This window comes from Dermacentor albipictus, chromosome 4 (assembly GCF_038994185.2).
Source record: "Dermacentor albipictus isolate Rhodes 1998 colony chromosome 4, USDA_Dalb.pri_finalv2, whole genome shotgun sequence".
Classification (NCBI taxonomy): domain Eukaryota; kingdom Metazoa; phylum Arthropoda; class Arachnida; order Ixodida; family Ixodidae; genus Dermacentor; species Dermacentor albipictus.
Genome location: NC_091824.1, coordinates 3,230,617 through 3,255,346, shown reverse-complemented (window position 1 = coordinate 3,255,346; position 24,730 = coordinate 3,230,617). Strand labels below are relative to the sequence as shown.

Here is a 24,730-nt window from a genome sequence, read left to right as displayed (position 1 = left end):
TATAACATACTCCCTCCCTTATTTTTAGTGGTTAGTTGTTAGTAAGTATCAGTAAGGGAAACCCCAAAGCATGCACACTGTACTTATTTACACATATTTACAACCTATGTACACAATGTCAGACCGCCAACTAATTGGTCTGATAGTCTTGGAGCCAGGCCGGTGGCCGGCGCTCTCGGGTCGGCCACGTTGGACGTCGCACTGGCGACGGGCTCGTTGACTGCTGCTGCGGTATGCTAGAAGACAGTGCCTGCGTCCTGGGAGAAGGAGGCTCTAGCACGGCAGACTGCAGCACATCGGGAGACAGTGGCTGCGTTGTGGCAGGCTGCAGCGCCTCAGGAGACCGCGGCTGCGGCGTGGCAGGTTGCAGTGCCTCAGGAGACCGCGGCTGCGGCGTGGCAGGTTGCAGCGCATCAGGAGACCGCGGCTGCGGCGTGGCAGGTGGGCCTGGTTCCCAGGTGCCCCTCTCTGGAACCCTAGAAAGCTTGGAGGCATTCCACGTACGGCCGTCTCCAAGTCGGAAAGAGGCTGGTCCCCTCCTCTTGATCACCTCAGTTGGTGAAGAAAAGGCGCAGTCTCCCTTGAACCGAACGGACGGTTTCTTGATATGGACAAAATCGCCTACGGCTATCTTAGTCTTCTCGGCGGCTCTCCTTTTGTCCGTGTAGTGCTTGCTGCTTTGCTGCTGATGCCTAACCCTTTGACGAAGTCGCGCCAACTCCTTGGCTGGGTCTTCAGCGAATGCCGGTGCTGAGAAACCCACAACATCCAGCCTGGTTCGGGGCATTCTACCATGCAGCAAGACTGCTGGGGCGACCCCGGTGGTGGCATGCGGAGTACAGCGGTAAATGGCAAGTTATTCTGTGACAGCTTGCCGGAGTGGTCGTCTTTAGAGGAGTGAAACTAGAATGAAATTCTTCAATGTGCGATTAAAACGTTCTACTTGCCCATTGGCTTGGGGGTAGTATACCGAAGAATGTGAAAGACTGATGCCTCTGTTTTGCAGGAAAGTTATGAACTCACGCGAAGTGAACTGAGGTCCATTGTCACAAACAATCTCTTCCAGGTAGCCTTCACGGCAAAAACACTTGTTAAAAAGTCTTTCACGGTGCTCGTGGACACTTCGCTGCAAAAATACACCTCTGGCCATTTAGAATGGTAGGCAACAAGCTTTACAGCAAATCTGCTGTTGTAAGCTGCATGCTCCAAAGGACCAACAATGTCTAGGCCAAGCTTTTGCCACGGTTGCTCAGGCCATTCAACAGGTTGCAACGGTGCTGGTGATGTTTTGGCGGACTTATCTGCCTCCAGGCAGATATGGCAGTTCTTTACTGCCGTTTCCACTTGCTTATCCATTCATGGCCACCAGAACCGCTCACGCAGTCGCGCCTTCGTGCGCGTATTACCCGGATGTGTCTCGTGCGCGGTGCCGATGATCTGAGCCGTGAGGGAGGACGGAACAATGAGGCGCTCTCCACGCAGAAGCAGGTTAGCGACAACAGAAAGCTCTTCCCGAATGACGTAGAATGGCTTCGCCTCTTCTGGTATGGACTTCTTTGGCGGCCAGGAACTTAGCACGAATGACTTCATGGCTTCCAGGCAACTGTTGTCGAGGGCGGCCTGCCTGAACTTCTCCTTAGTCACGCAGGCTGGCTCAATGAACGAGACAATTTCTTCCTCCTTAGCAATCTCTGCCTCCGAGGTAGGTGCTTGTAGTCAAGAAAGTGCATCTGCTACAGTGGTTGTGGACCCCTTGCGGTATTCAACAGTGAAATTGTAGCAAAGCATTCGTGCACTCCAGCGTGCGATTCGAAGTGGGCGTCTTACATGTCCTTGTGACGACAGCAAGGACACCAGTGCCTGGTGGTCTGTTCGAATTGTGAAATGGCGACCCCACAGGTGCGTGTGCCATCGTTCACACGCCCAAATGCACGCAAGAGCCTCTCGTATCACCGACTGAATATTTTCTCTCTGCAGGCGACAGTGTACGAGTTGCGAAAGCGACTGTGCGGAGCACGTGGCCACTTTGTTGCTGCAGGACTGCTCCCAGCCCACAGTCGGACATGTCGGTCGACACAATGACTGGCAATGACGGATCGAACATCTGGAGGACTCTACTCGACGAAAGCATTTCCTTGACCCTCCGGAAACTGCTGTCTGCTTCGGCAGACCAGATGAATGGCTCATTTTTGCGAAGTAAGACTCTGATAGGCTCAACCACATGTGCCAAGTGTGGAACAAACTTGGAGTAGTATTCTACGAGACCCACGAAGGAACGAAGGGTGGCCACATCAGTTGGCACTGGTGTGTTAACTGTGGAGTCTACTTTCTCTGGAAGTGGCGAGATACCACAAGCAGTGACCTTGTGCCCTAGAAAGGCAAGTTCTGGAACGTCGAAAAGGCATTTGTTGTTCAGTTTCAGACCTGCGTTCTTGATCTTTTGCAGCATGGTCTTAAAGTTTGAAAGGTGTTCTTCTGCGGTCTTGCCAAAAATGATGACATCATCAATGTAGAACAACACGCCAGGACAGCGGTCAAGAATTGTCGCCATCATCTTCTGAAACGCCGCTGGGGCAGAAACCAACACAAAGCAAACTCTTTTAAAACGGAAAAGGCCGTCATGAGTGATGAAAGCTGTCAGATCCCTGCTGTCAGGGTGCAAGGAAACCTGATGGTAAGTGGAAGCCAAGTCAAGTTTGCAGAAGTGTGTAGCGCCTACCAAAGCGTGAAGCAGCTCCTCTGTACGGGGCAATGGGAAACTGTCTGGAACAACAGCTTTGTTCAGCTTTCGAAGGTCTACGCATATCCTGATGCTACCATCTTTCTTGTTAACAACAACAATGGGGGACACCCATTCAGAAGCATCGATCCGCTCGATGATGTCAAGGCTCAGCAACCTCTGAAGCTCATTTGATACTGGTGACCGGAGAGAATAGGCAGACGGCGAAGCTTTGAAGTTACAGGCTACACGCCTTGCCGTGTCTTGATGTGATGCGTGAACCCCTTAGCAAGACCCAACTCTGGACTGAAAAGTGAACTGAACTCATGTGCTAAGGCTGGCGGAAGAGCTTTGTTACGGGGCTGCATGCTTGATGGTGTGGAAATAGAACAGAATAGCGGGTCAACAACAGTCGGCTGTAGAGCAATGCACGTGTTTAAGCACTTGAGAGCAGAACCCTCAATGCGAAAATTCAAGGCTTTAATGCCGTCAAGACCGATCAGAGAAGTTCCTCGGTGAACAACATAAAAACGTAGCGACGCTGTGCGGCCTTTAAATCGAACGTCTGCCTGGAAACAACCTAGCAATGGAATCGGCCGTTGAGAGTAGTCAAACAGACTAACATGCGGAGCAGGCAGGAGCAGAACGCTCTGAAAATATCGACTGAATTCTTGCTCTGACAGGATTGAGACAGACGACCCTGAATCAACAAGGAATGTCAAAGTGACATTCGCGACTTGTACTTGAATATGAATTCCGCTACGCACGGAATGTTGCACAGTCAAAACTTCCTCAGCACTGCTGGATGACGAAACATCTTCATGAAATTGAACTTCACGGACTCGGCCCTGCATTTGGGTTAGCTTGTGGTTGCATACCCTTTGAAAGTGGCCCTTGCGACCACAAAACGAACAAGTGTTGCCATGCGCTGGGCACTGCGGCGCTGACGCGTTGTGGTCCCACGAGCTGCATCGGAAACAATGTGACGAGCTGGAGTGGCACTCTGTTCTCGGTTCCGCTGAGGGGGGCGGTTCCGCTGCGGCGCATGTGAGCCGCCTGCGCTCCTCGTCAAATTCTGCTCTAAGGTGGCTGCCGGAATTCCTTTTTTTCGAAGAATGCGACGATGGTTTTTGACGCTGCCACAATGAAATTGCTTCGACCAAAGCAGAAAGCTCCTTTAGCTCTTCAGCCGCCTGCTCAAACTGAAGTGCAATTCGAACAGAATTCTCGAATGAAAGTGTGGAACCCTCGAGCAGTAACCGCTCACGTATGTGAGTGGAAGCTACGCCGGCAACGAATTGATCCCGCAGAGCATCATCTTGCGAGGCAAACGAACAATGTGACGCTAGCTCCCGTAGAGCGGCAACAAAGTCATGAACGGACTCGCCTGTGTGTTGGCTGTGGCGGTGAAAGCGATGATGCTCGATGATAACGTTGCACAACGTCGAAAACTGGTGCCGTAATGCGGCGAGTGCAGAGTCGAATTCCTCAAGAGGGGCCACGACAGACTTGTCATCGGTGAGTGTTGCGGCACTTGGCGCGGCCTGTGCTGCGGCGGTGGTCCCTGCATGTAGCGCCTGATAAATACGCTGGCCCTCCACCCCCAAACAATGCAAAAGAATAGCCTTGCGTTGCTCCGGCTTGAATGCGGCGGCTCCGGATGCCAGCAAGTACACGTTGAACATCTGCTCCCACTGCTCCCATGGCAATAAGGGACGGCCGGGCGTCGGAAGGAAAAATGGTGGCAGAGCAAGCCTGGTGAAGCTCATGGTGGGCGGATACGGATGGCACAGCGGGGCTGTGGGTACGTTCACGACATCCTCGTCGCCAATGTGGTATTGACCGAAGGTGGAAGTCAGACTCCAGCCGTCCCGGAGTAAAAAGCCGTTTATTTAACATATACAACCAATATATATATAATGAAGAACAGAAGCGCCCCCTGGGGAATAAAGAACTGAAATGAATAACGAAACTGAATATAACAAGAGCCTGTCCAACATTTTGCGGGGGCCACACTTATAGTTCCAGTGGTCAAGAAGAATGGCAGTATACGTATTTGTGGGGACTATAAGAGTACCTTGAATATTGTCATTCGTTGGGAGAGTTATCCGTTGCCTACACCAGGAGAGTTGTTCGCAAAGCTGACTGGCTGGCTGCTCCAAGTTTTCAAAGCTTGATTTCGACCAAGCATATCAGCAACTTGTCGTGGACAACAAGACTGCTCACCTTTTGACAATAGGACTCGTTCGAGTACCAGGTCTGCAGTTCGGAATAACAGTGGCTGTGGCCATATTTCAGCAGTGCATGGAAGAGCTACTTCAAGGTATCGAAGGTGTGAAAGTCTATTTAGACAACATTTTGGTAGGTGGCAAGAACAAAGAGCAGCATAACGCACGTCTGGAAGCAGTGCTGCAACGCATTCAGAACGATGGCGTGCGACTAAATCAAGAGAAATGTGCCTTTGGCATGGATGAAGTTGAGCTTCTGGGATATAAATTCAGCGGGGCGGGCATCCAGTCAACTGATGAGAAGGTGAGGGCTCTACATGAAGCACCAGAACCAAAGTGTAAAAAGGGGCTGCAAGCCTTTCTGGGAGCCTTGAACTTCTACAACAGGTTCCTATGTGGAGCTGCGCACACACTAGAACCCATGTACAGGCTGCTTGATAAGAATAGCAGCTGGAAGTGGACAAAACGAAGGGCAGAAGCTTTTTGTCAAGCTAAGCAGCTGCTGCAGTCATCAACTGTCCTTGCCCATTACATTGTCCAGAAGCCTCTAATACCGGCCTGCGATGCTTCACCTTACGGGCTTGGGGCAGTGTTGAGCCATGTTGACAATAATGGCTATGAGGTGCCAATAGCCTATGGCTTTCGAACAATGACAGCTGCAGAGAGGAACTATGCGCAGACGGACTGAGAGGCCTTGGCTATAGGTTTTGGCATTAAGAAGTTCCACAAGTTTATCTATGGCCGTCATTTTCGCATTGTGACTCATCATAAGCCTCTGCTGGGTTTATTGCACCATGCAACACCAATGCCTCAAGTTTTGTCACCAGGGATGTTACGATGGTCATTAATGAATGCTCACTGCATATGACTATGAATTGGAGTATAGGCCCGCACAAAGCCTCAGAAATGCAGATTCCCTTAGTCGACTACCTGCAGCAACAGACACTAGCTCAACTGATGAAAAACTGGGTGAAGTGAAAATGCTCGAGTCAGCACCAGAAATTGCTTGGGATGCCCAAAGAATTGCCTGGTGCCCACGGAGTGACCCAACCTTAGCTGGAGTTCAACGTTGGGTCGTGAATGGTTGGCCTCATGGAAAAGAGAAGGAGGAATTTAAGCCATTTGTTCGAACGTCTTCTGTGGGGCTGCAGGGTGGTAGTTCCGAACCAAGAAACAAGTTGTGTTTTAGAGTTGCTGCACAGCATGCATCCTGGTAATGTGCGCATGAAAGCATTAGCGAGAAGCACAATCTGGTGGCCAGGAATCGACGGAGACATCAAGAAAAAGGTCTGAGCTTGTCAGCACTGTCAAGAGACAAGGCCAGAACCACCACGTGCAAGGCTGCATCCCTGGGAGTATGCAAAGAACCCATGGTCGAAGATCCACATTGACTTTGCAGGGCCATTCCAAGGGATTGTTTTTTCTCCTAGTGGTCAATGCACACGCCAAATGGTTGGACGTGCTTCCTCCAAATTGCTAACATTGCTTACATTGTTTGTAGTACATGGTGGTCCAGACACCGTCGTCTCGGACAATGGAACAGCAGTTTTGGAGCAAGTCGGTTCGCGTGAGAACGTGTTTGCCTCGTGCGATATGCATTCATCTCATGCTTTTTCACATGCGTGTGTGTGAGCAAGTTTGCGTGTTCTTGCTGAGCTTTGTTAAGGCTCTTCAGTGTAATGTGTGTGCCGTAGCCAGCCTCGTTCATATGGCACAATGCTGTGGAACTGTTGTGTGCTGCTCTGCAACGCAAATGCCAAAAAGGACCCGACTGTGAAATATCACGAGTTCCCCTGCAACTTAATGTGAGACATCATCGTCGTTTATTGTCTTTTAAGGACGCCTTTCAGGGTATTACATAAGGGGGGGGGGGGGGCAAAAGCATCAAGAAACACAATGGTCATTATTATACAATGGTTAACTCATTTGTACAACGGTAAACAAAACTTGGTATACATGCTAGTAGATGATGGGCAAGAAAAATTAAAAACAAAACAAAGTAAGGTACAAACCAGCAGTAGAAATGGCAACACAACCGGCAATATAACAGAGAAGTAAAAAAAAAGTTACGACATTAGAGTAACTGCACAGTAGTGGTAGGTTAAAGGGACCACGAAACGATTTTGACGATTTTTTACAAACGTACTGAATTGTTAAGAGTAGGCCCTTCTGATCATTAATTCACCGATCTAAGTGCTCCCCGTAAAGCATGTAATTTATTATAAGGTTTTAAAAATGCACATCGTTGCCGAATGTAGCACACTGCTCGGTGGAATTTTAATCCACCCCTATCCATATGACGGAAATCACCCATATGACGTAAGTGGGGTGAGCTATCCGATTGGCTGACCAGGGCGCGTGATCGATAATTGTTCCAACTTGATGGTAAACAAATAATGTTAGTAATAGTTGAAATGTTAGTTAAGTTGTTTTTATAAAAAGAAAGTAACATAAAGAGAATAAACAAGAACAATTTTTCAGTACACTTAAGACACTACCGGCACACAGCAAGTGTCGTCTGCTTGTGTTACAACCTGCTCCGTCTTTGATGAGAGCTCCGCCGTCAGTGTCTGTCTGTCTTTTCGTGAGTGCTATGATTCGATTTTGTTGCGTTGTGCGCTGCAAACGTAGCGACTGGCAATATGTCAAATTGCGACATAGTGTCCCTCTGCAAGCCAGTAGACGAGCGGACTGGCTGCAGTGCAACGAACTGCCGCTATCTGATCGTCGCCAGGATTTGCGCGATTGCGGCCGTCACTTTACAGAGGAAGATTACTAACGCAATAGCGTTTCGTGAGTCCGGTAATAGGGTAAACGCAAGCGCAAGGGGACAGGGCCTGGCCGTGTACCCTTGCGTGTCGTTTTAGAGAATGAACAGAAGTGCAAATGTGAATGGTCTGCACAGTGCAGCTACCTGGTGGCATAGAGCTCAACCACACACAGTAGGAGTAACAAAATGTATTTTTCTTTGCTGCTGATGTAAATTTTTCGCAGGAGTGTAATCGTTAACACGTCTTTTTTTTTTTAATGTTTAAAATGTTTTACACTTGGTTTGAGCAATATCAGCTCTTTCTTTGGCTGGTTAAGCTCTGCGCCAACGGGTGGCTGGACCGTGGGGGGCCGATCAGGCAGCTCACGTACGTCTACGCTAAAGTTCCTTCATCAGCTTGAGTTTACGCCTCCACTGCTCCGCCGAAACATTTGGCAAGTGTGTGATTACCGGAATACCAGACATGTTCGGCGCTACGAGAGAATGCTCGCAATGCACGCTGCTTCGATAACTTTCACCTGGGGTCGATGGACAAGCGGCCAGCGGAGAGGTTTCACGCAGGCGGGGGCGGGCTCCAAAACAAACGGAAGTGGACGATGTGACATCGCATCGTGATGCAAAACCAGTGACAAAACCAGTAGCCTGATCGCTCGGCGAACGAGTTGAGGAGGAAAAGCATGGCTAGGGAGGAGGGTAACTTCTAATCGCTTGTACCTCCATTAATACGTAACGCTTCGCTTAAATTGTGGTGCGAATGTTCTGCTTAAGCTGTACCCTACGCCTCTACAAAATTTGTCCGAACCGTTTCAGGGGCACTTTAAGGGTTTAACCCTTTGAGGGTCGAATTATTTTGAAGAAAACTTTCCCAGGTGGTCAAATTACTTTATTGCGGATCTTGAATGTACGAGATGTATAAAGTCGGGAATAAATAATAAAAAAAATGTAGGAACAGTATTTTGGTGTCGGCATCACTCAGAACTGCAAAATGTTAAATAGTATTTCAGAGTGTGGTACTCCTTGAAACACGAGTCTCCGCACAACCGCAGAGAGCGAGAATACCTCATGAGCGGCGGTGATAAACGAGCTAAGAGCAGTGCCAATCAAGATAGAAATCAACTTCCGCCGCCCCTGCGATAGCGTGCTGACAAAGATAAAAATCACGTTTCGGGCGCCTTCGTTGCGGTGGAACCGAAACCGCGAAAGCGCATTGCCGCTGAGAGTGAGAATACCTCGCGAGCGGCGATTATAAACTAGCTAAGAGCAGCGCCAATTAAGATAGAAATCAACTTCCACCGCATCTGCAAGAGAGTGCCGACAAAGAGAAAAATAATGTTTCGCGCGCCTCCGTTGCGATCACGCGGCGAAATTGAACCACAAAAGGGGTGTTGCCGCACTCTGCGCGATGCGCTGAAGCTAGAAGTCAGTTCTGTTTATCTCCCCAAGAAGGTAGCGCAAATTTCAAACGCTTCTTGTAAGTCCTAAGAGGTGGCAGCACCTCCCAGTGAGCGTGTATCGTCATTATGGCGCGAAATTTGAAACGGAGGATTGAAACCGTACCCGTACGGCAAAGACCTTGTGGGACAGAAAACCGCTGCCGTACATGTACGGCTAAAACCATCAAAAGGTTAAAAAACATGACAATAGGTGTCTAAATTTATCTGGATCACTTTCATTTACTATGCTGTTGGGTAGCACATTCCACAATTCAATAGCAGTAGGTAAGAAAGAGTTGTTGAAGGCATTAGAGGAACCATGAAGACATTGTAGACAGAGGTTGCTAAAGAGACGCTTAGAAAAGAGGTTGGGCGTAAGTAAAAGAGTGTTCCTGAGATGTGGGAAATTATAACAGAGCTTGTGGAAAAGGGAAAGTTGTGAAATCTTCCTACGAAGTGTTAGGCTAGGGATGCTGAGGGATGATTTAATGCAGCTTATCCTTGTATGCCAGTCTTAATTTGAAGCGATAAAACGTGTTGCACTATTCTGCACTGCTTCGAGCAAGTTAATAAGATAAAACTGGTGAGGGTTCCAAATTGCTGAGGCGCATACTCAAGTTTAGTCCGAATGAAGGTTTCATAGGCGAGCTTGCGTACAGGAACAAAAGACAGAAAAATCTATCTTTTGAGTAGGCCAAGTGATTTAGAACAGTCGTTTATAGGTTGAGTTATGTGTGCAGACTGCGTAAGCTGATTAGTGATAGTAACACCTAGATAACGGTAAGAGTCAACTTGAATCAGGGCTGTGGAATTAAGAGAGCACTGGCGGTTAATGATGTCCCAGTTGCGAGTTACCCACATGTACTTGCACTTGGAAACGTTGAGGGACGTGAGCCAAATAGAGCACCAATTTGCTATTTTGCTTAGGTCTTCCTGGAGTATTAGTTGGTCATTATGGGAGGATATGTGCCAATATAGGATGCAGTCATCAGCGAATAACCGAATTGATGAAAGAATGCTGTTAGGGAGGTCATTTATAAAAATTAGAAACAAAAGAGGCCCGAGCACAGAGCCCTGTGGTACGCCTGACAAGACTGGACTACTTGACGACTTGAGGTTATCGATGACAGTACAGTGTGTTGCGAGTGGTTTGTGAGAAAACATTCAATCCAGGACAATAAAAGATTAAGACAAGCAAGTTTCGGAGTAAGATGTAGATGGACAACACGATCAAATGCCTTTGCAAAGTCAAGATAGATAACATCAGTTTGGAAATGGGAGTCAAGGTGGAGGTGAAGGTCTGTGGTGAATTCGAACAGCTGCATTTCACATGAGTGGCCTCGTCTAAATCCATGTTGACTGGAAAAGAAAAAAGAGTGCTTGTCTAAATGAGATGCAATGCTGGAGTACAATATATGCTCTAGAATTTTACAAGGTATGCACATTAGGGAAATAGGGCGGTAATTACATGGACTGGAACGACTACCAGATTTGTGCAGAGGTACAATACAGTCGCCGACCGTTTATTTGGACCTCACGGGGACTGTGGAAATGTCCGAATAAACAGGTGTCCGAAAAAGCAGATTAAGAAAAAAAAAAAATCCTTTATTTCCACGCACTTATTCGGGCTTGGCAGTAGGTGTGAAGAAATAGTGAATGCGCCGTTGCACGCTGTTCCATTTACACGCAATCAGATAAGCCTGGACCTCGGAGAGAGTAGTACGGCGGCTGAAAGCACAGCCACTGTTTGTACACGCTCCGCATGCGACGGCAGCATAGCACATGGTGCGTCATCTTCCGACTCGAAGTCATCGTCCAGCGGCGCAGCAGAAACCTGACGAATGATCTCGCCGTCGTCGAGTTCTGCGCATGTCAGTGCAGCAGTATCAGCACCTGTGAAACTGTCAAATGAGACGGTGTCTGGAATTGCAATGCAACCACTGCGCAGGTCACGGCAGAACATTTACGGCGTCAGTAGGGAGTACATCGGAAGGCGACAAATCCTAGGCCTCCTGGTACCCGCTTGCCGGCATTCCCCAGCGCAGTATGCGCGGGCACTGTTGGCGCCATTAGACACCTGACGCGATGTTTCCGTATGCCGCGTTGCATCACCGCAACCTCGACGCAGCACACAAAGCAAACATCACCACGCCGTCACGCCGACATCAGTCGCACAAACGAAAAACCTGGTCTACTCGCAGCGTCGTGCGCGAAGAAACAAACAAATCAGCTGTTGGATTGTCTTGACATGGCATACTAAGCTGAGACCGGAACTACTGTAGCTACAAACCAGGCAGAAACGATGATGATGAGCAGGGATTGGCAGTAGCGCCACTTCGTGGGGCAGCAAAGAGGCTCCGTTCAAAACAAACATGGTGTTCAGCAAGTCGAACCATGCAACGGTCAGAGTCGGTGCATGGTGCTGTTGATCGAGTTGGCTCAAGGAGTGTCCGAAAAATCAGACCAGAGGTTGCAAGGCGTCCGAACTTTCGGAAGTTATTGTACATTATGGTCTATAAGGAGAATGGCGGTGCCGCGAAGCAGATTGAATAATCGAGCATGTCCGAATTTTCGGGGTCCGGAAAATCAGTCGGCGACTGCACTGCTAATTTTCCAATCATTCAGAATAGTGGAAGAGGCAATAGATTGAGTGAAAATCAATTTCAAGAAGTGGCTAGATTGAGATTTGGTGCCCTTTAAAGCTTTGGCCGTTATGCCATCTGGGCCTGGCGCACTGGAAAGCTTAAGGTTATCGATTAAATTGGAGATTCCTTGAGTAGTTATAATAACAGCCGGCATTTCTGAAAAGTGAGTAGATAGCAATGTAGGAATATCAGTGGGAGGTTCATTAGTGAAAACTGAGCAAAAATAACAGTTCATGACATCGGGACGCTGATTCACTGAAACAAGAGACCCATCCGAGTTGATTAATGCGATACTATGACATGAAGTACGTTTAAGTGAACTAGGGTGGTTGCTTGGGCTAGTTGGTAATTCATGATCAAATATAACGTACAGTGCAAAGGACAAGGACAGCGATAGACGACATACACAGCGCTGACTTCCAACAAGATTTTATTGCGTTGCCACATCATGTGTATATTGTAAATCGTGTGTATGTATATTGTGTGTATGTAAATCGCATCAGAGTTGTTGTTCTGTCGGGCACAGAAAACGGTTTGTGACGTGCACAACTAACGTAGTCTACCAAATTCCCCTGTCTTGCGGCAGTAAATTTGTAGGACAGACGGGCAGGTGCTTAAACGATCGACTAAGAGAGCACTGTAACAACGTCCGCAGCACTGTACAAGGCCACTTGGGCATTCATTGCCGGGACTGCGGCTGCGTGCCATTCTTTGAAGATACGCAAGTTTTAGCGAGACACTGCTCACAGCTCACCAGGGAAATTGTGGAAGCTGATTTCATCAGAAAACTTGGCAGCATGTGCGTTAGTGCGCCCTCAATCGCGCTGACCCCTGGTGAAGTCGCGTTTCTAAACAGATAGTAATCGTAATTCTTAATTTTTATTTTTTTCAGGTGACCATGTTCTTAGTTGAATGACTTGCTGTTAGGACACCCCCTGTGACTATCGTACATTTTCTGCGCATGCCTCTTCTTGTATATATACACACGATGTGGCAACGCAATAAAATCTTGTTGGAAGTCAGCTCTGTGTATGTCGTCTATCGCTGTCCTTGTCCTTTGCACTGTACGTTATTTTTGATTACGTTTAAGTGATAATGAGTTCCAGAATTTGTGAGGGTTGTAACGCAGAATGCTCAGCAGGTCCTGGTGGAAATATTTGCGTTTAGATTGTCTCTACAAACTTGTGTATTCCCGCAATACTGTGAAGTATTTTTCACATTTTTCTGGATTGTTGCGTCGTTTGAGTTAGCGGAAAATGAGTTGTCTTTTTTTCCTAGATAGTTTTTTAAGCTTGTTCGAATACCATGGTCTGCCGGCATCTCCGTGAATACGTACAAGAGGAACATGAGCATCAAGAAGAGACAAAAGTTTATGTTTATAGAGTAACCAGTTTTGCTCAACTGTTCTGGAAGGGGCTGATTGATGGAAGTCTACAAAAAATGATTCTAGCGATTGTTAATTTCTGCAAAGTTTGCTTTATTGTAATCTCGGATGTATTTAGTAGACGGCTGGTAGGTAGGAAGTTCTATAGCTATGTTAAAAAACAACATGTTGTGATCGCTAAAACCTTTAACATACTGTAATGAATTAATTAGTTCATTATTGGTAGTAAGTACTAAATCAAGAATGTTAGTACTGCGAGTAGGTCTGGTAACTACTTGACTAAGGTACATAAGAACTGCTTCTAGGGTTGAAGCGATGCAGTTTTCCCAGTCAATATCCGGAAAGTTGAAGTCGCCGCCATAGCACAAGATTAGCACGAGGAAAAACGGGAGATTACATTGCGTATGATGGAATAGGTTGGTTGTAAATGTAATGTCACAATCAAGGAGATGGTAACAAGAAATCAGTATGGTCGTGCTTGTCGGCATTACTATCTTGAGACAAAGGATCTCGTGGTGACCATCAGTAGCTGAGCGAGAAGAGACTTGCCATAGTTTGACAGCTACCAAGACCCCACCCCCCGACGACCGGTCCTATTTTGCCTATAAATGGTATACGATGGGTTGCTCAGAAGTTAATGGTCCTCGATATCAGAGTTTAGCCATGACTCTGTGATAGCAACAATATCAGTGTCATCATCCGTAATGATCATTTCCAGTGTTTCTTTTTTTGGCATGGAGCTTCGAGCATTGGTTAACATAACTTTAATTGCGTGAAATGTGGGGCTCCTTGACGGCGCATAAATGGGTAGGGTAGAGTGGGAAAATGGAAGATTTTCAATTCGAGTTGATTCCTACTTTCTTAGTTCTGTGACTGAATCAGACTCTGCGTCACAGACAAACTGCTTGTCTTCTATGATGAGCCTGTCAAAACGAATTTTAAATTGGGAGCCCGTTTGTATACCAAACGAATATAACTTTTTCCATGCTGCGCGCACGTGTGTAGAGAAATCCTCACGAAACGCAAAAGAGGAGCCTTTAAGTTTGGAAGCTGCTTGAAGGATGGCGATTTTATCTTTAAAACGTGCGAATTTGGCGATGATAAGATGATTTTTGTTTTTCTGGAAGCGACCTAGTCTGTGTGCGCCCTCCAAATCAGCCGCTGCAATGGAAATGTTAAGCTTCTCTGATGAGAATGAGGTTACGTGCATTTCTGATTGTGCCCAGCTTTCGTTGTTAGCATCGGGAATTCCCAAGAACAGCAGGTTAGAACGCCTCTGTTGGTTTTCCGCGTCGTCACATTTTTCCGCCAGTGCTTTTAATTGGCAAGCCAGATTAGCGATGTAGCCACTTGTGCCATAAGAAGGCTGTGAGTGCACTGACTGAACTTCATCAACTCTTTTTTCTAAGATAACACGAGCAGAAAGGGCACTGATCATAGCTTCAATGTTAGTTTGGGAAGTACGGATTAGTGCAAGTTCATTTAGCACGGTGCTTCGGGAAGATTCTAAACGAGATAGTGCTTTGGAAATAAATTCAAGTTAAGAAGCAGTGCCTGTGTTCAACTCCACGTCGCCAGCTGGTATAAGCAAAAAAGATACATTGTGAAAAGTAACGTAACAGGAGCACAACAACTTGCATAAATGATTGTGACAACTGTCAATCAACTCAAGGGGGCATGACACCACAATTATAAAACGGTCATTGGTGCGGAAGCAGCTTGCGTTTGCAAGGTAACTAACCTGCAGAAAGAATGGCAGTTGCATGACCTTGTTCCATACGGTGGCATGCCCTGAATGGCCGAGAAACAGTTCCAGGCTAAGTAGCAGCTGGGACGAGGGGCCTCACTGATAGTACAGCCAGGTTGCCAGACGGGAAGTGCGTTTGTGGCCAGAAACGGAGGCAAAGTGAAGAGTCGATGATCTGCTTTGGGTTGGATGGGCAGGTATTCCGTATGAGATGGCAGGTGGCGATGGAGCATCCAGGCTACCTTGCTATGCACGAAGCAGTTGGGCAGAGGGGTGACGGCCCACTGAAGGGCGGCCTGCAGAAAGAATGGCAGTTGCATGACCTTGTTCCATACGGTGGCATGCCCCGACTGGCCGAGAAACAGTTCTGGGCTAAGTAGCAGCTGGGACAGGGTGGCCTCACTGATAGTACAGCCAGGTTGCCAGATGGGAAGTGCGTTTGTGGCCAGAAACGGAGGCAAAGTGAAGAGTCGATGATCCGCTTCGGGTTGGACGGGCAGGTATTCCGTATGAGATGGCAGGCGGCGATGGAGCATCCAGGCTACCTCGCTACGCACGAAGCAGTTTGGCAGAGGGGCGATGGCCCACTGAAGGGCGGCCTACAGAAAGAATGGCAGTTGCATGACATTGTTCCATACAGTGGAGTGCCCCCAATGCTTTTAACGTGAGTGCTTTTGGAAGTTCCGAAGTCTGTGCATAACTTTGTGCTGCATAACTTCATTTATGATGTTACGACTCTTAGAGCAGAACCCTTCCTTGCCACAATCAAGTTGCTTTATGAAACATTTGACACTGGTTTTCAGCTGCCATGCAAATTGTGCAAGATCCTGCTGGAAGCACCAGAATTAACTGGGCCACTCTACGGGTTGATCGCAAATATGGACAATGGAGGCTTGACACACCCTAAAATGGAAGTTGTTAAGCTTTGCCAGCTGACTTGCACCTTTGTTCAGCAGGTCAAGAAGACAGATGAGATTCGAAAAAGCAGCAATCTGTGCCACCTGTTGATGTCAACAGTACTCCCACATTTCACAAAGTGTTGGCAGTTAATGTGTAGGAGAAAGGACCATGCTCATACTGAGGAACATTGCAAAATATTCTTGAGGAAGTTGCTGCAGCCCTTCTTAGCCAGCTGGGCTGGGAATGTTAATTAAACAGTGCAACGACTTTTGAGGTTGTCGCATAAATCTCTCTCAAGAAAGGTTCTCCGTTTGTGAATACCAGTGAATATATTCTTCCTTGCTTATGATAATGCAATAAAAGTATCAACCTGCTGGCTGAAGCATATTTTGCTCTTTTCTTGGCTGCAGCTGCACTGGTAAACTTCCAACAACTTCACCTGTATTGAATTGTTTGTTTCAATTAATGACTTCAATGTGGACATCCAGGCATGTAGCGAGATTTTTTTTTTTTTTGACAAGGTTTGAGGTAATTTTGATGCCAAGCAGGATGGGGAGGGGGGAAGCGCTGTTGGGCGAGTCATATTTGTCAGGAACACTGGCAAGAGAGAGGAAAAGTTAAACTTCGTTAAAAGGGGTGCACTCCTTACGTAAGCGTCAGCATCACTCAATATGCTGATGATTCTTTGCAATGATAAGCATTTTTATTTCGTCTAAGTTAATTTGCATTACTTGGGAAACTCGGTACAAGTTCTCCCTATGTAAAGATCGAAACCAAAACATGGCACTGCCAAAAAAGCGAGACCAATGAGATATCAGGGGAACTACAATGTAGTTTCAGTTTTATGTTTGTCCTATGGCTCTACCCATAGCTTTTCATTATCCCGTGGGTTTGTTCGCTTTTCGGAAGGGTTTTTCAAAATTTTTTGAGAGTTTTACAGTGCACACAACACTCATGGGGGTATGTTGACAGTTGATGGAAGTGCCACCGCTCCATTCACAGTGGTACCCTCAGAAAGACAGCGCTTGCGGGGAGTATCGATAGTTCATGGAAGAGCAGACACCACTCACGTGTTTCTCTTTCCCTGTAGCTCTTAGTTTGACGTGTTCGACTTGACTGCCGGCTACGTGCTACTTCCATGCTTCCTCGGTCGTCATGAGTGCTGCAGGACCACTATACATTCGGCGTTCGTTCACAGCAGCGTTCAAGAGGGCTGCCATCCTTTATGCTGAAGAAACAAATCACTACACAGCGTGTTCGATGTTTCTGAACGGGCGGTGTGAGAGTGCCGACTGCAGCGAAGCAAAATTTTCACCTGTGACGGCAAGCGAAGAATTTCTTATGGGCCAAAGTTGGGACGCTTTCCAGGGCTGTAGGCGAAGCTTGCTGCATATGTCACTGAAATGTGTGATCAGTTCCTGCCAGTGAAGTGTGACACGGTCATGAAACAAGCCCGGATCTTCGCCTGTTAAGGACCTGCTCCGTTGTGAGCACGAGTGGCTTGCGACAGACCACGAACTTATGCCAACCGGACCCGTCAAAAGAGCCTCCTTGATGGGTGCATGTGGTTGGGTTGGGAGGATGATGGCACAAGTGAAGACGAGTAGTCCAGTGACCATGCCAACTACTAATAAGTTTTCGTTACGGAATGCACCCCTGGGTATGCTCTTCTTTTTTTTTTTTCCCCTGTCACATGCGATATGGGGGGGTCGACTTAGATTGGAGTTGGCTTACAATCGTGTAAATACGGTATGTAATTCCCCTGTGTGCCGCAAGCTAGCAGCGTAGTTAATAAAGATATAACACAACTGTTCTGCGAGCATGCATATTAATAAAAGTGAAGCCACATTGACAGGCTTGACAATGTATCATCGAAAGGTTCTGGCTTGACAAGTTCTTACACCGTCTGCTTTGCTGATTGGGTTGTTGATGACAATATAGTCAGAAGCTCTGGCTGTCACCACATTTGCTGTTGCTGATTTTTCAAAAGGTGTTGTATTATATGGCTGGCAGATTGAGTTTCGCTTTTAACTATGGTTTGGCTACTTGGAACTGTCAATACAGCATTGGAAGTCAGTCGCACGCATATTCACTCTAAGCCAACAGATTCTAGAATCTGTGGGGAGCACCCGCCTCCATTTCCTCCCGCGTATCTGCGTCGTCCCGTTCGCAAGTGGCCGACGGGTCGCGCCGGCGTAGACGGGAGAGAGGCACTACGCGCCCTCCCCTTCTCCGTCGCTCTGATGACGCGCGTACCCCTCTTCCACTACGCAGCTCACGGGAAAGGGAAACGTATCCGGCGGGCGAGGAGGACTTCCCCTCGCAAAAAGGTAAAAAGGCATAAAAGCGCGCTACCGGGAGAGACTCGCTCTCTTGGGATGCCGACGCCTTGGACCGCCTGCACAGCACCTGCCGCATCCCGTGAGTGACTTCGTTTGTCTGACCCACCCAGACAACGAGGCAAGCCTTTTACTACTTTTACTGAGAGGACGTCCCTCTGCGAGTGTTTGATATTGCTAATAGCAATAAACGTTGTTACCGTTGACACCGCTGGTTGCCTTATTCGTCCGAACCCGGCGTAGCCGCGATTCCCGCGTTATGGGTTGGTAGTACCACAAAGCGACTGCGTGGGGCTAGATCCGGAGCTCGCCTTCAGCCCTAGCCGCACGCAGAGTGGAACCCCCACAAATCCCAAGTGCTGAATTGGCTCTGTCATGACCATCTTCATGTGGGGCGATGGCAAATGACACAGACATGGTTCAAAAGTGTGACTCCACCAAAATTCAAGATTCCGTTTAATGAGACATAATTGATCTGGCCCTCTCTTCTTCCTTTTCTCTTGATCTCTCCAGTGTGATTCTTTCTCTTCCACGATCATTTTATATATATAGTAGCCGACCGATTTTTCGGACTCAGAAAATTTGGACTTGATGAATAATCCAGATTTCATAAATGCACCATGAGAGTTCCCATGGAGCTAATGCATTTTTGCGGCCGATTTTTCAGACAACATAAAACCAGAAGTCCGATTTTCCGTACAAAATTTGCCACAATGGACCAGCGCTATGAGTCAGGGAGGACACCATTTTGAATCTTGAGCTGCCGGACTAGCTTCGGATTGGACGTGAAGTGGCTTGGATCGGTATAGTAATTTGATTAGCAAGTATAGGAGGCATCCAAATCCACGTAGCAATGGTGGCACCTGTTGTAAGAAATGCCGATCCTGAAGGCCATGCTTTTGCCTGTAGCCTGCGGTGGAAGCGATTTTGACAACCAGAAACCAGTCACGCACGGCCAGTTCTGGACACTTCCTACGAATGCCAGGTGATGCTCACGATGACCACCATTATCATCAGTTTTGCCTCAGTGTCATAGGTGGCGTCGCGCATGTTTTCTTCAGCAGTGATCCGCTGGCTTTTATCCAGTACAGTGCAATTGGAATCATTACCTGCCATCACTAGCTGCCGTACAACATACCATCACTATTTCAGTGTGTTGCAGCCATTCATTCACCACACGCCGACGTTTTTTTACGCTATGGCCCCTGCTCTTCACCGACCTCCACCGTATGTGTCGAAGAAGCGTGAAAAATATTCGACCATGACGCTCGACAAAAAGGCCGCCATCATCAGGCTTATCGAGCAAGGGTGAACGTGAGTCGACGTCACGAAGGAGTTTAATATCTCCAAACAGACCTTGTCTGATTAAGAGAAAAACAAAGAAAAGAGATTGGCTGCAGTTGACCAGTCGCACTACAAAACTACAAAAAATGACCGGAAAGGACAACATCTGAAGCTTCAAGAGGCCCAGCAGCTGAAGTCCTAGCAAAGAACCTTCCCGTTTCGGGCAACATGCTCAAGCAAAAAGCTGACATGCTCACTTTAAAAATGGGCATCCAGGACTTCAAGTTCACCGATGGGTAGATCCGTGGGTTTAAGGAAAGGCACTGAGTCTCTTTCAAGAAAATCAAGAAAATCTGCGGGGAGAGCGGTGCCGTGGATCAATCTACTGTCACGTATTACCGGACAAGTAAGTTGAAGGCTCTGGTTTTAGAGAATGCTCCTGCAGACATTTTTAATTGTGACGAGACAGGCCTATCCTGTTGGTACACGGTTGGTACTGAGAAGCTGCCTCTTCTAGTGATAAGGAAGGTGAAAAACCCGCATTGTTTTAAGGGTGCGAAGAACCTGCCTGTGTGGTACAGAGGCAATACAAAAGCCTGGATTACACAAAGCTCGTTCGAAGATTACGTCCATAGTCTGGGCCGGATGTTTGGCCGCCAGAAGAGGCAAGTGGTAATAGTTGTAGACAACTGCAGGGCGCAGGACACTGTAAACAACCTGAAAGCTATTTGTCTTGAATTCTTGCCATCAAATACAACGACCGTGCTCCAGCCAACAGACCAAGGGGTCATTAAAAACCTCAAGGCACACTATCGGGCTCGTTTACTTGGCCACACACTCATGTGCTTTGACAGCGGGAAGACGTACTCAAGTAACCTGTTCTCGGTATTCGGCATGCTAGCAGGTACATGGAAGGCTGTTCAGCCTTCGATGATTGCAGATTGTTTTAGGCAAGCTTTATTTTGCAACTCTGAAGAGCCCATGACCGAAGAGGCAAACGGCACCACTGAAGACATCGACACTGGCGAGCAGCTGATTGCTGACTCGCGCAGCAGTGGGATGAACCTTCCCGCACTGCCGCAAAGAGACTCGGACTCCGACGACAACACCTCTGGTCACCCGCAACCATCAATGCAAGACGTTCTCAATGCTCTAATAATGTTGTCTTGTGTGTATGACGAGAACATGACGCTTGCAAGCAGACGTTACAAAAAGCAGGACTTTTTCAGTACAGGATCATGGATTTTTCAGACTGTTCTTTTATTCAGCCAATTTTTTTTGGCTACTGTGTGCGTGCATGCGCGTGTGTGTGTGTGTGCGTGCGTGTGTCTAGGGAGAGATAGAGAGATGAGGTGAAGGAGGGGGGCTGGCCAGCAGCATCATCAGTAGTGTAGCTAAAGGTTGGCACAAATTTAAAGAAAGAAACAATGGCGAAAGACATCTGAAATGGTGAGAGTGATTGGACAAATATAACAGCCCTAACATATGCAACCACAAAGGAACAAGGACGAGACGCAAGTGCTCCTTGTTCCTTTATGGCTGCATGTGGTAGCACTGTTATGTTTGTCAAATCAAGTATGCACCAACTCGCCCAGAAAGAAGTTTTAATTTTAAGAGCGACAGTGCATAATCCCTGCCTGCCTTACTAGTAAGTTTTGCTTTAGTGACCTCCAATGTATTGCATCAGCTGGCTTCAACCTATGCCTGCAAGTTTTGCAATCTCATCACACTGCCTAATTCTCTGTTGCCCTTCACTGCGTTTTCCTTCCCTCAAAGCCCAAGGCCACATTCAGAAAGTCTTTAGCTACCTGCTGTAGTGAAAACAATCAATCACAGCCTCGGTAATTGTGAAGCAGGACACTGGGCGGGCACCCTGGTGGGCTGTGCATTTTCAAGCTGATGATTGGCTGACTGACGACCCAGAAGGGCACGCACCTGCACAATGAGTGACGAAGAGGAAACTGGGGTGTTGGTGGCCGCGGGATGCACGGCCCTCAGCCCTGCCGGCGGTGGCCCAATGAGACGTGCCAGCAGAGGCCGCGCACCACGTGGAGGCACTGGGATCACCTTGATACCCTTGAGGGGCTGGCCGCCAACCACCATGGCAGCCGCTGTGCCTGGGGGTCCCGTGGTGCCCATCACGTATGCTGGGCTGGACTTGAGTGGTCCATTCTGGTTGGCTGCACACACACACCTCAACTTCTCAGTCTTCGGGGGCAGCTCTACTTGGTGCACGGCAAACTTTGGCATCAGAGTGACTGCCTCTCTCAATTGAACACTACGATGAAAATAGACTGCACTGTACATCTGCAACCATTAGACGCAGCAACACACCTTTGCAAAGTCAAGCCCAAGTACATAACATTCTTATGAAACAGCTCGATGGCGATGTGGACTAGGATATAGAAGTGTCTCTAGACAGTAATTTCAAAAGCCTGTTCATGCTTCATGCCTTGTGGTGAACATTACCTAGCAAAGTTGTAGCTTTGTCAGCAATAATATGGATAATAATAATAATAATAATAATAATAATAATAATAATAATAATAATAATAATAATAATAATATGGCTAATTACCTAAATAAAATTTTAAAATCAATTCACCACAAATGTTGCAAACAGGGAATAAAAACCAAGCAGCAGTGAAGTCGTGTCTGCTTAGAAAGAATCCTAAGATTTGCAGTACTTCTGAGATAACCGTCCTTAAAATGTGCTAAAAATATGTTGACGTTTTAGTTAAGTTTGCCAAAGGTGCTCCACCAGCAATTTTAGATACAGTCAAACCCAGCTATATCAAACTCGCAAAAAAACGTCTATCAGTTTGATAAAGAGCATAATTCGATATAAGCCTGCTAAATAATTGGATGTCATAAAAGCACATACCATTTATAAAATCACTTTATTAATGAAACGAGCTTAGTTTCGCGTGAAATAGTCCTTCAATTTCTTCTGCATGGGCAATTTCGCTGCCCGCAACGCACATACTTCTCCACATTGTCGAAAGAGTTGGAGCAGCTGAGGCTGCAACCTTCCGCATTCGCGCAGAAGCACCGGACTAGTGCAAGTGAACCAATCACTTCGGAGAATGTGGGCAAAGGACCGTTGTTGCTTTCCTCATTGTGCCCACTTTCAATTGTGCTTGGTACGATGTCGGCAATATAGTCTTCAATTTCAGGCTCTACCGTGGTCGCGATGCCATCATTTGCACTTACAAACTCATCCACCGCTGATTCGTCAACAGCCTCCGGAAATTCTGACAGCTCGCTCGGCAACACCAGCAATGGCTTCGTCGCATCACCAAGCATGCGGAAATCGGTATGGCTGAAGCAATTTCAGATGAACCACTCATACATGGCCGCACGTACGCAACAGGCGCCACGGGCACCGGGTCACGAGTTTGGCCGCTTTAACCCTAATCTGCCCCTTATTCTTCAAGATCATGCTGAGAGTGCTCCTCGGAATCTTGCATGCTGCGGGGACATCGGACTTCACACCGCGTTTGACCCGATTTATGATTTCGAGCTTCACGACGAAAGGCGAATCCTGCCGCTTCATCACAGCGACACTGCAGGAGAAGGCCCACAAGGCGCACGCACAATGAACCAAAAAAGCAGCGAGACAACACGCACCTTCATTATCTTGCGCGATGGCACAAGAGCCTCTGATTGGTTGTCTGAGCAAGTGCTGCGGGCGGGCCAGGATAATTTTTTGCAGGGGGGTGTCGATGGCTCGTCCAAGGCAGTGCGGTCACGATGGCGAGAGCGGTTGGATGGAGCGGTGCTGCCGGGTTTGCCCGCTGCCGCGAGGGAAAGCCAACTTCTGGGGTACCTTTCCGCTGCTTGATGTTCGATATTTCAAGAGTCACTGCTATTTTTATTCGATGTAAGCATAATTTTTGCTATGTATACTTATTATAACTATACCGTGTCCAGAATATGTTCGATATAGAATAGTACGACGTAAACGGGTTCGACTGTAGTCTTAACTGGAACACCGCCTTTCTAGCTGTGAAAAAGAAGACTCGTCTCGTGGCACAACCGCATCGCCAACATGCAGCTCGGCTTGGCTTGCGCTGTTGATTGCTGGCTCCTTTTTGGACAGTGCTTTGGGCTGTCTCGCCGTTCCCGGTCACTGTGCCTTTGCATAAGGAGCCGCAAATGAACCTCTTTTCAATTGGTGGAGGTGCTGGGACTCGAACCCCGTCGCTTGAAACCCTGGAGCTGCGATCAAGAATGCTACCGCCCGCCATGACACACAGCTTATCCCAAACGGCGCTCATGCCACAGTCCGTCACTTGCATCGGCGTTCCACGACAACGGGACCCCAAGATCTTCAGCGGTGCAGTTAACCCTCGTCATCACTTATCTGGCTAGTGTTGCCTAACTCTGGTTTCACAACTACGAAAGCGAGGTACCCACATGGTCAGTCTTCAAGACAACCTTTATGGAAGTGTTCAGCCGACCTGCTGCTCGCTGAACAACACTTGCGCGCCCGAGCACAGCAGATGGCAGAAACGTTAACGAGCTACATTGAGGATGTTGTGGACCTTTGTAAACGAGTCAACGCCGCCATGCCCGAAGCTGAGCGAATTCACCATATCCTCAAAGGCATCGATGACGGCGCATTCCAGATGCTCCTAGCCAGGAATCCGTGCACCGTCACCGAAGTTGTCAGCCTATACCAGAGTTAGGATGAGTTAAGGAAGCAACGTGCTTCGACTCGGCATGCTCCGGGAAGCGACGACTCATTGGCGAGTCTTGTTAGCACTAACCACAAGCCACTACTAAGCTTGCTCGCACCAGACAGACCTGTTCCAGAGTCCTGCTTTCCCAGGGTGCTACGATGGGCCGTGCTGTTGTCTGGGTACCGATATTGTCATGTGGTAGTGACTGAGAAGAAAGCAGCCAAACTGAGACAGACGAAACTAGCGTTTTATTGGGCGAACTTGTGCCCTCAAAAACAGGCTACACTCAAAGAACGGCGACAGCAGCCAACACAGTCAGTGATCGTCGAAAATCTGATCAGTGGGTTAAGCGCGTTGGCTTTTATACAGCAGTCGTAGAATGTTCCAGACTAATCGCTGGGACCCGCGTGTCTTCCACAAAGTTCTACACCATTCGTGTCACATGATGAAATAAGATAACACAAGGTTCGACGACAACAGACAGCGGATAGAAGCATTGATAACATTCCAGAAACTTCGGATACATGCAGGCGCGTCCTGCGCTGCGTGAGAACATTTGTTAAGCGGTGAAATGTGGTCACTCGAGAAGAATAAAC

At 47.7% G+C, this 24,730-nt stretch overlaps 1 protein-coding gene across 6 annotated transcripts in view; it reads right to left on the bottom strand.

Annotated features, from left to right (window-relative positions):
• LOC139059016 (nuclear factor related to kappa-B-binding protein) overlaps positions 1-24,730 on the bottom strand; it is a 617,245-nt gene that overhangs the window by 85,820 nt on the left and 506,695 nt on the right. For all 6 annotated transcript variants that reach the window (XM_070536798.1, XM_070536799.1, XM_070536801.1 and 3 more), the window contains one exon: positions 21,385-21,629. In XM_070536798.1, the coding sequence (XP_070392899.1) occupies positions 21,385-21,629 (245 nt within the window). The remainder of the gene's footprint in view (positions 1-21,384; positions 21,630-24,730) is intronic.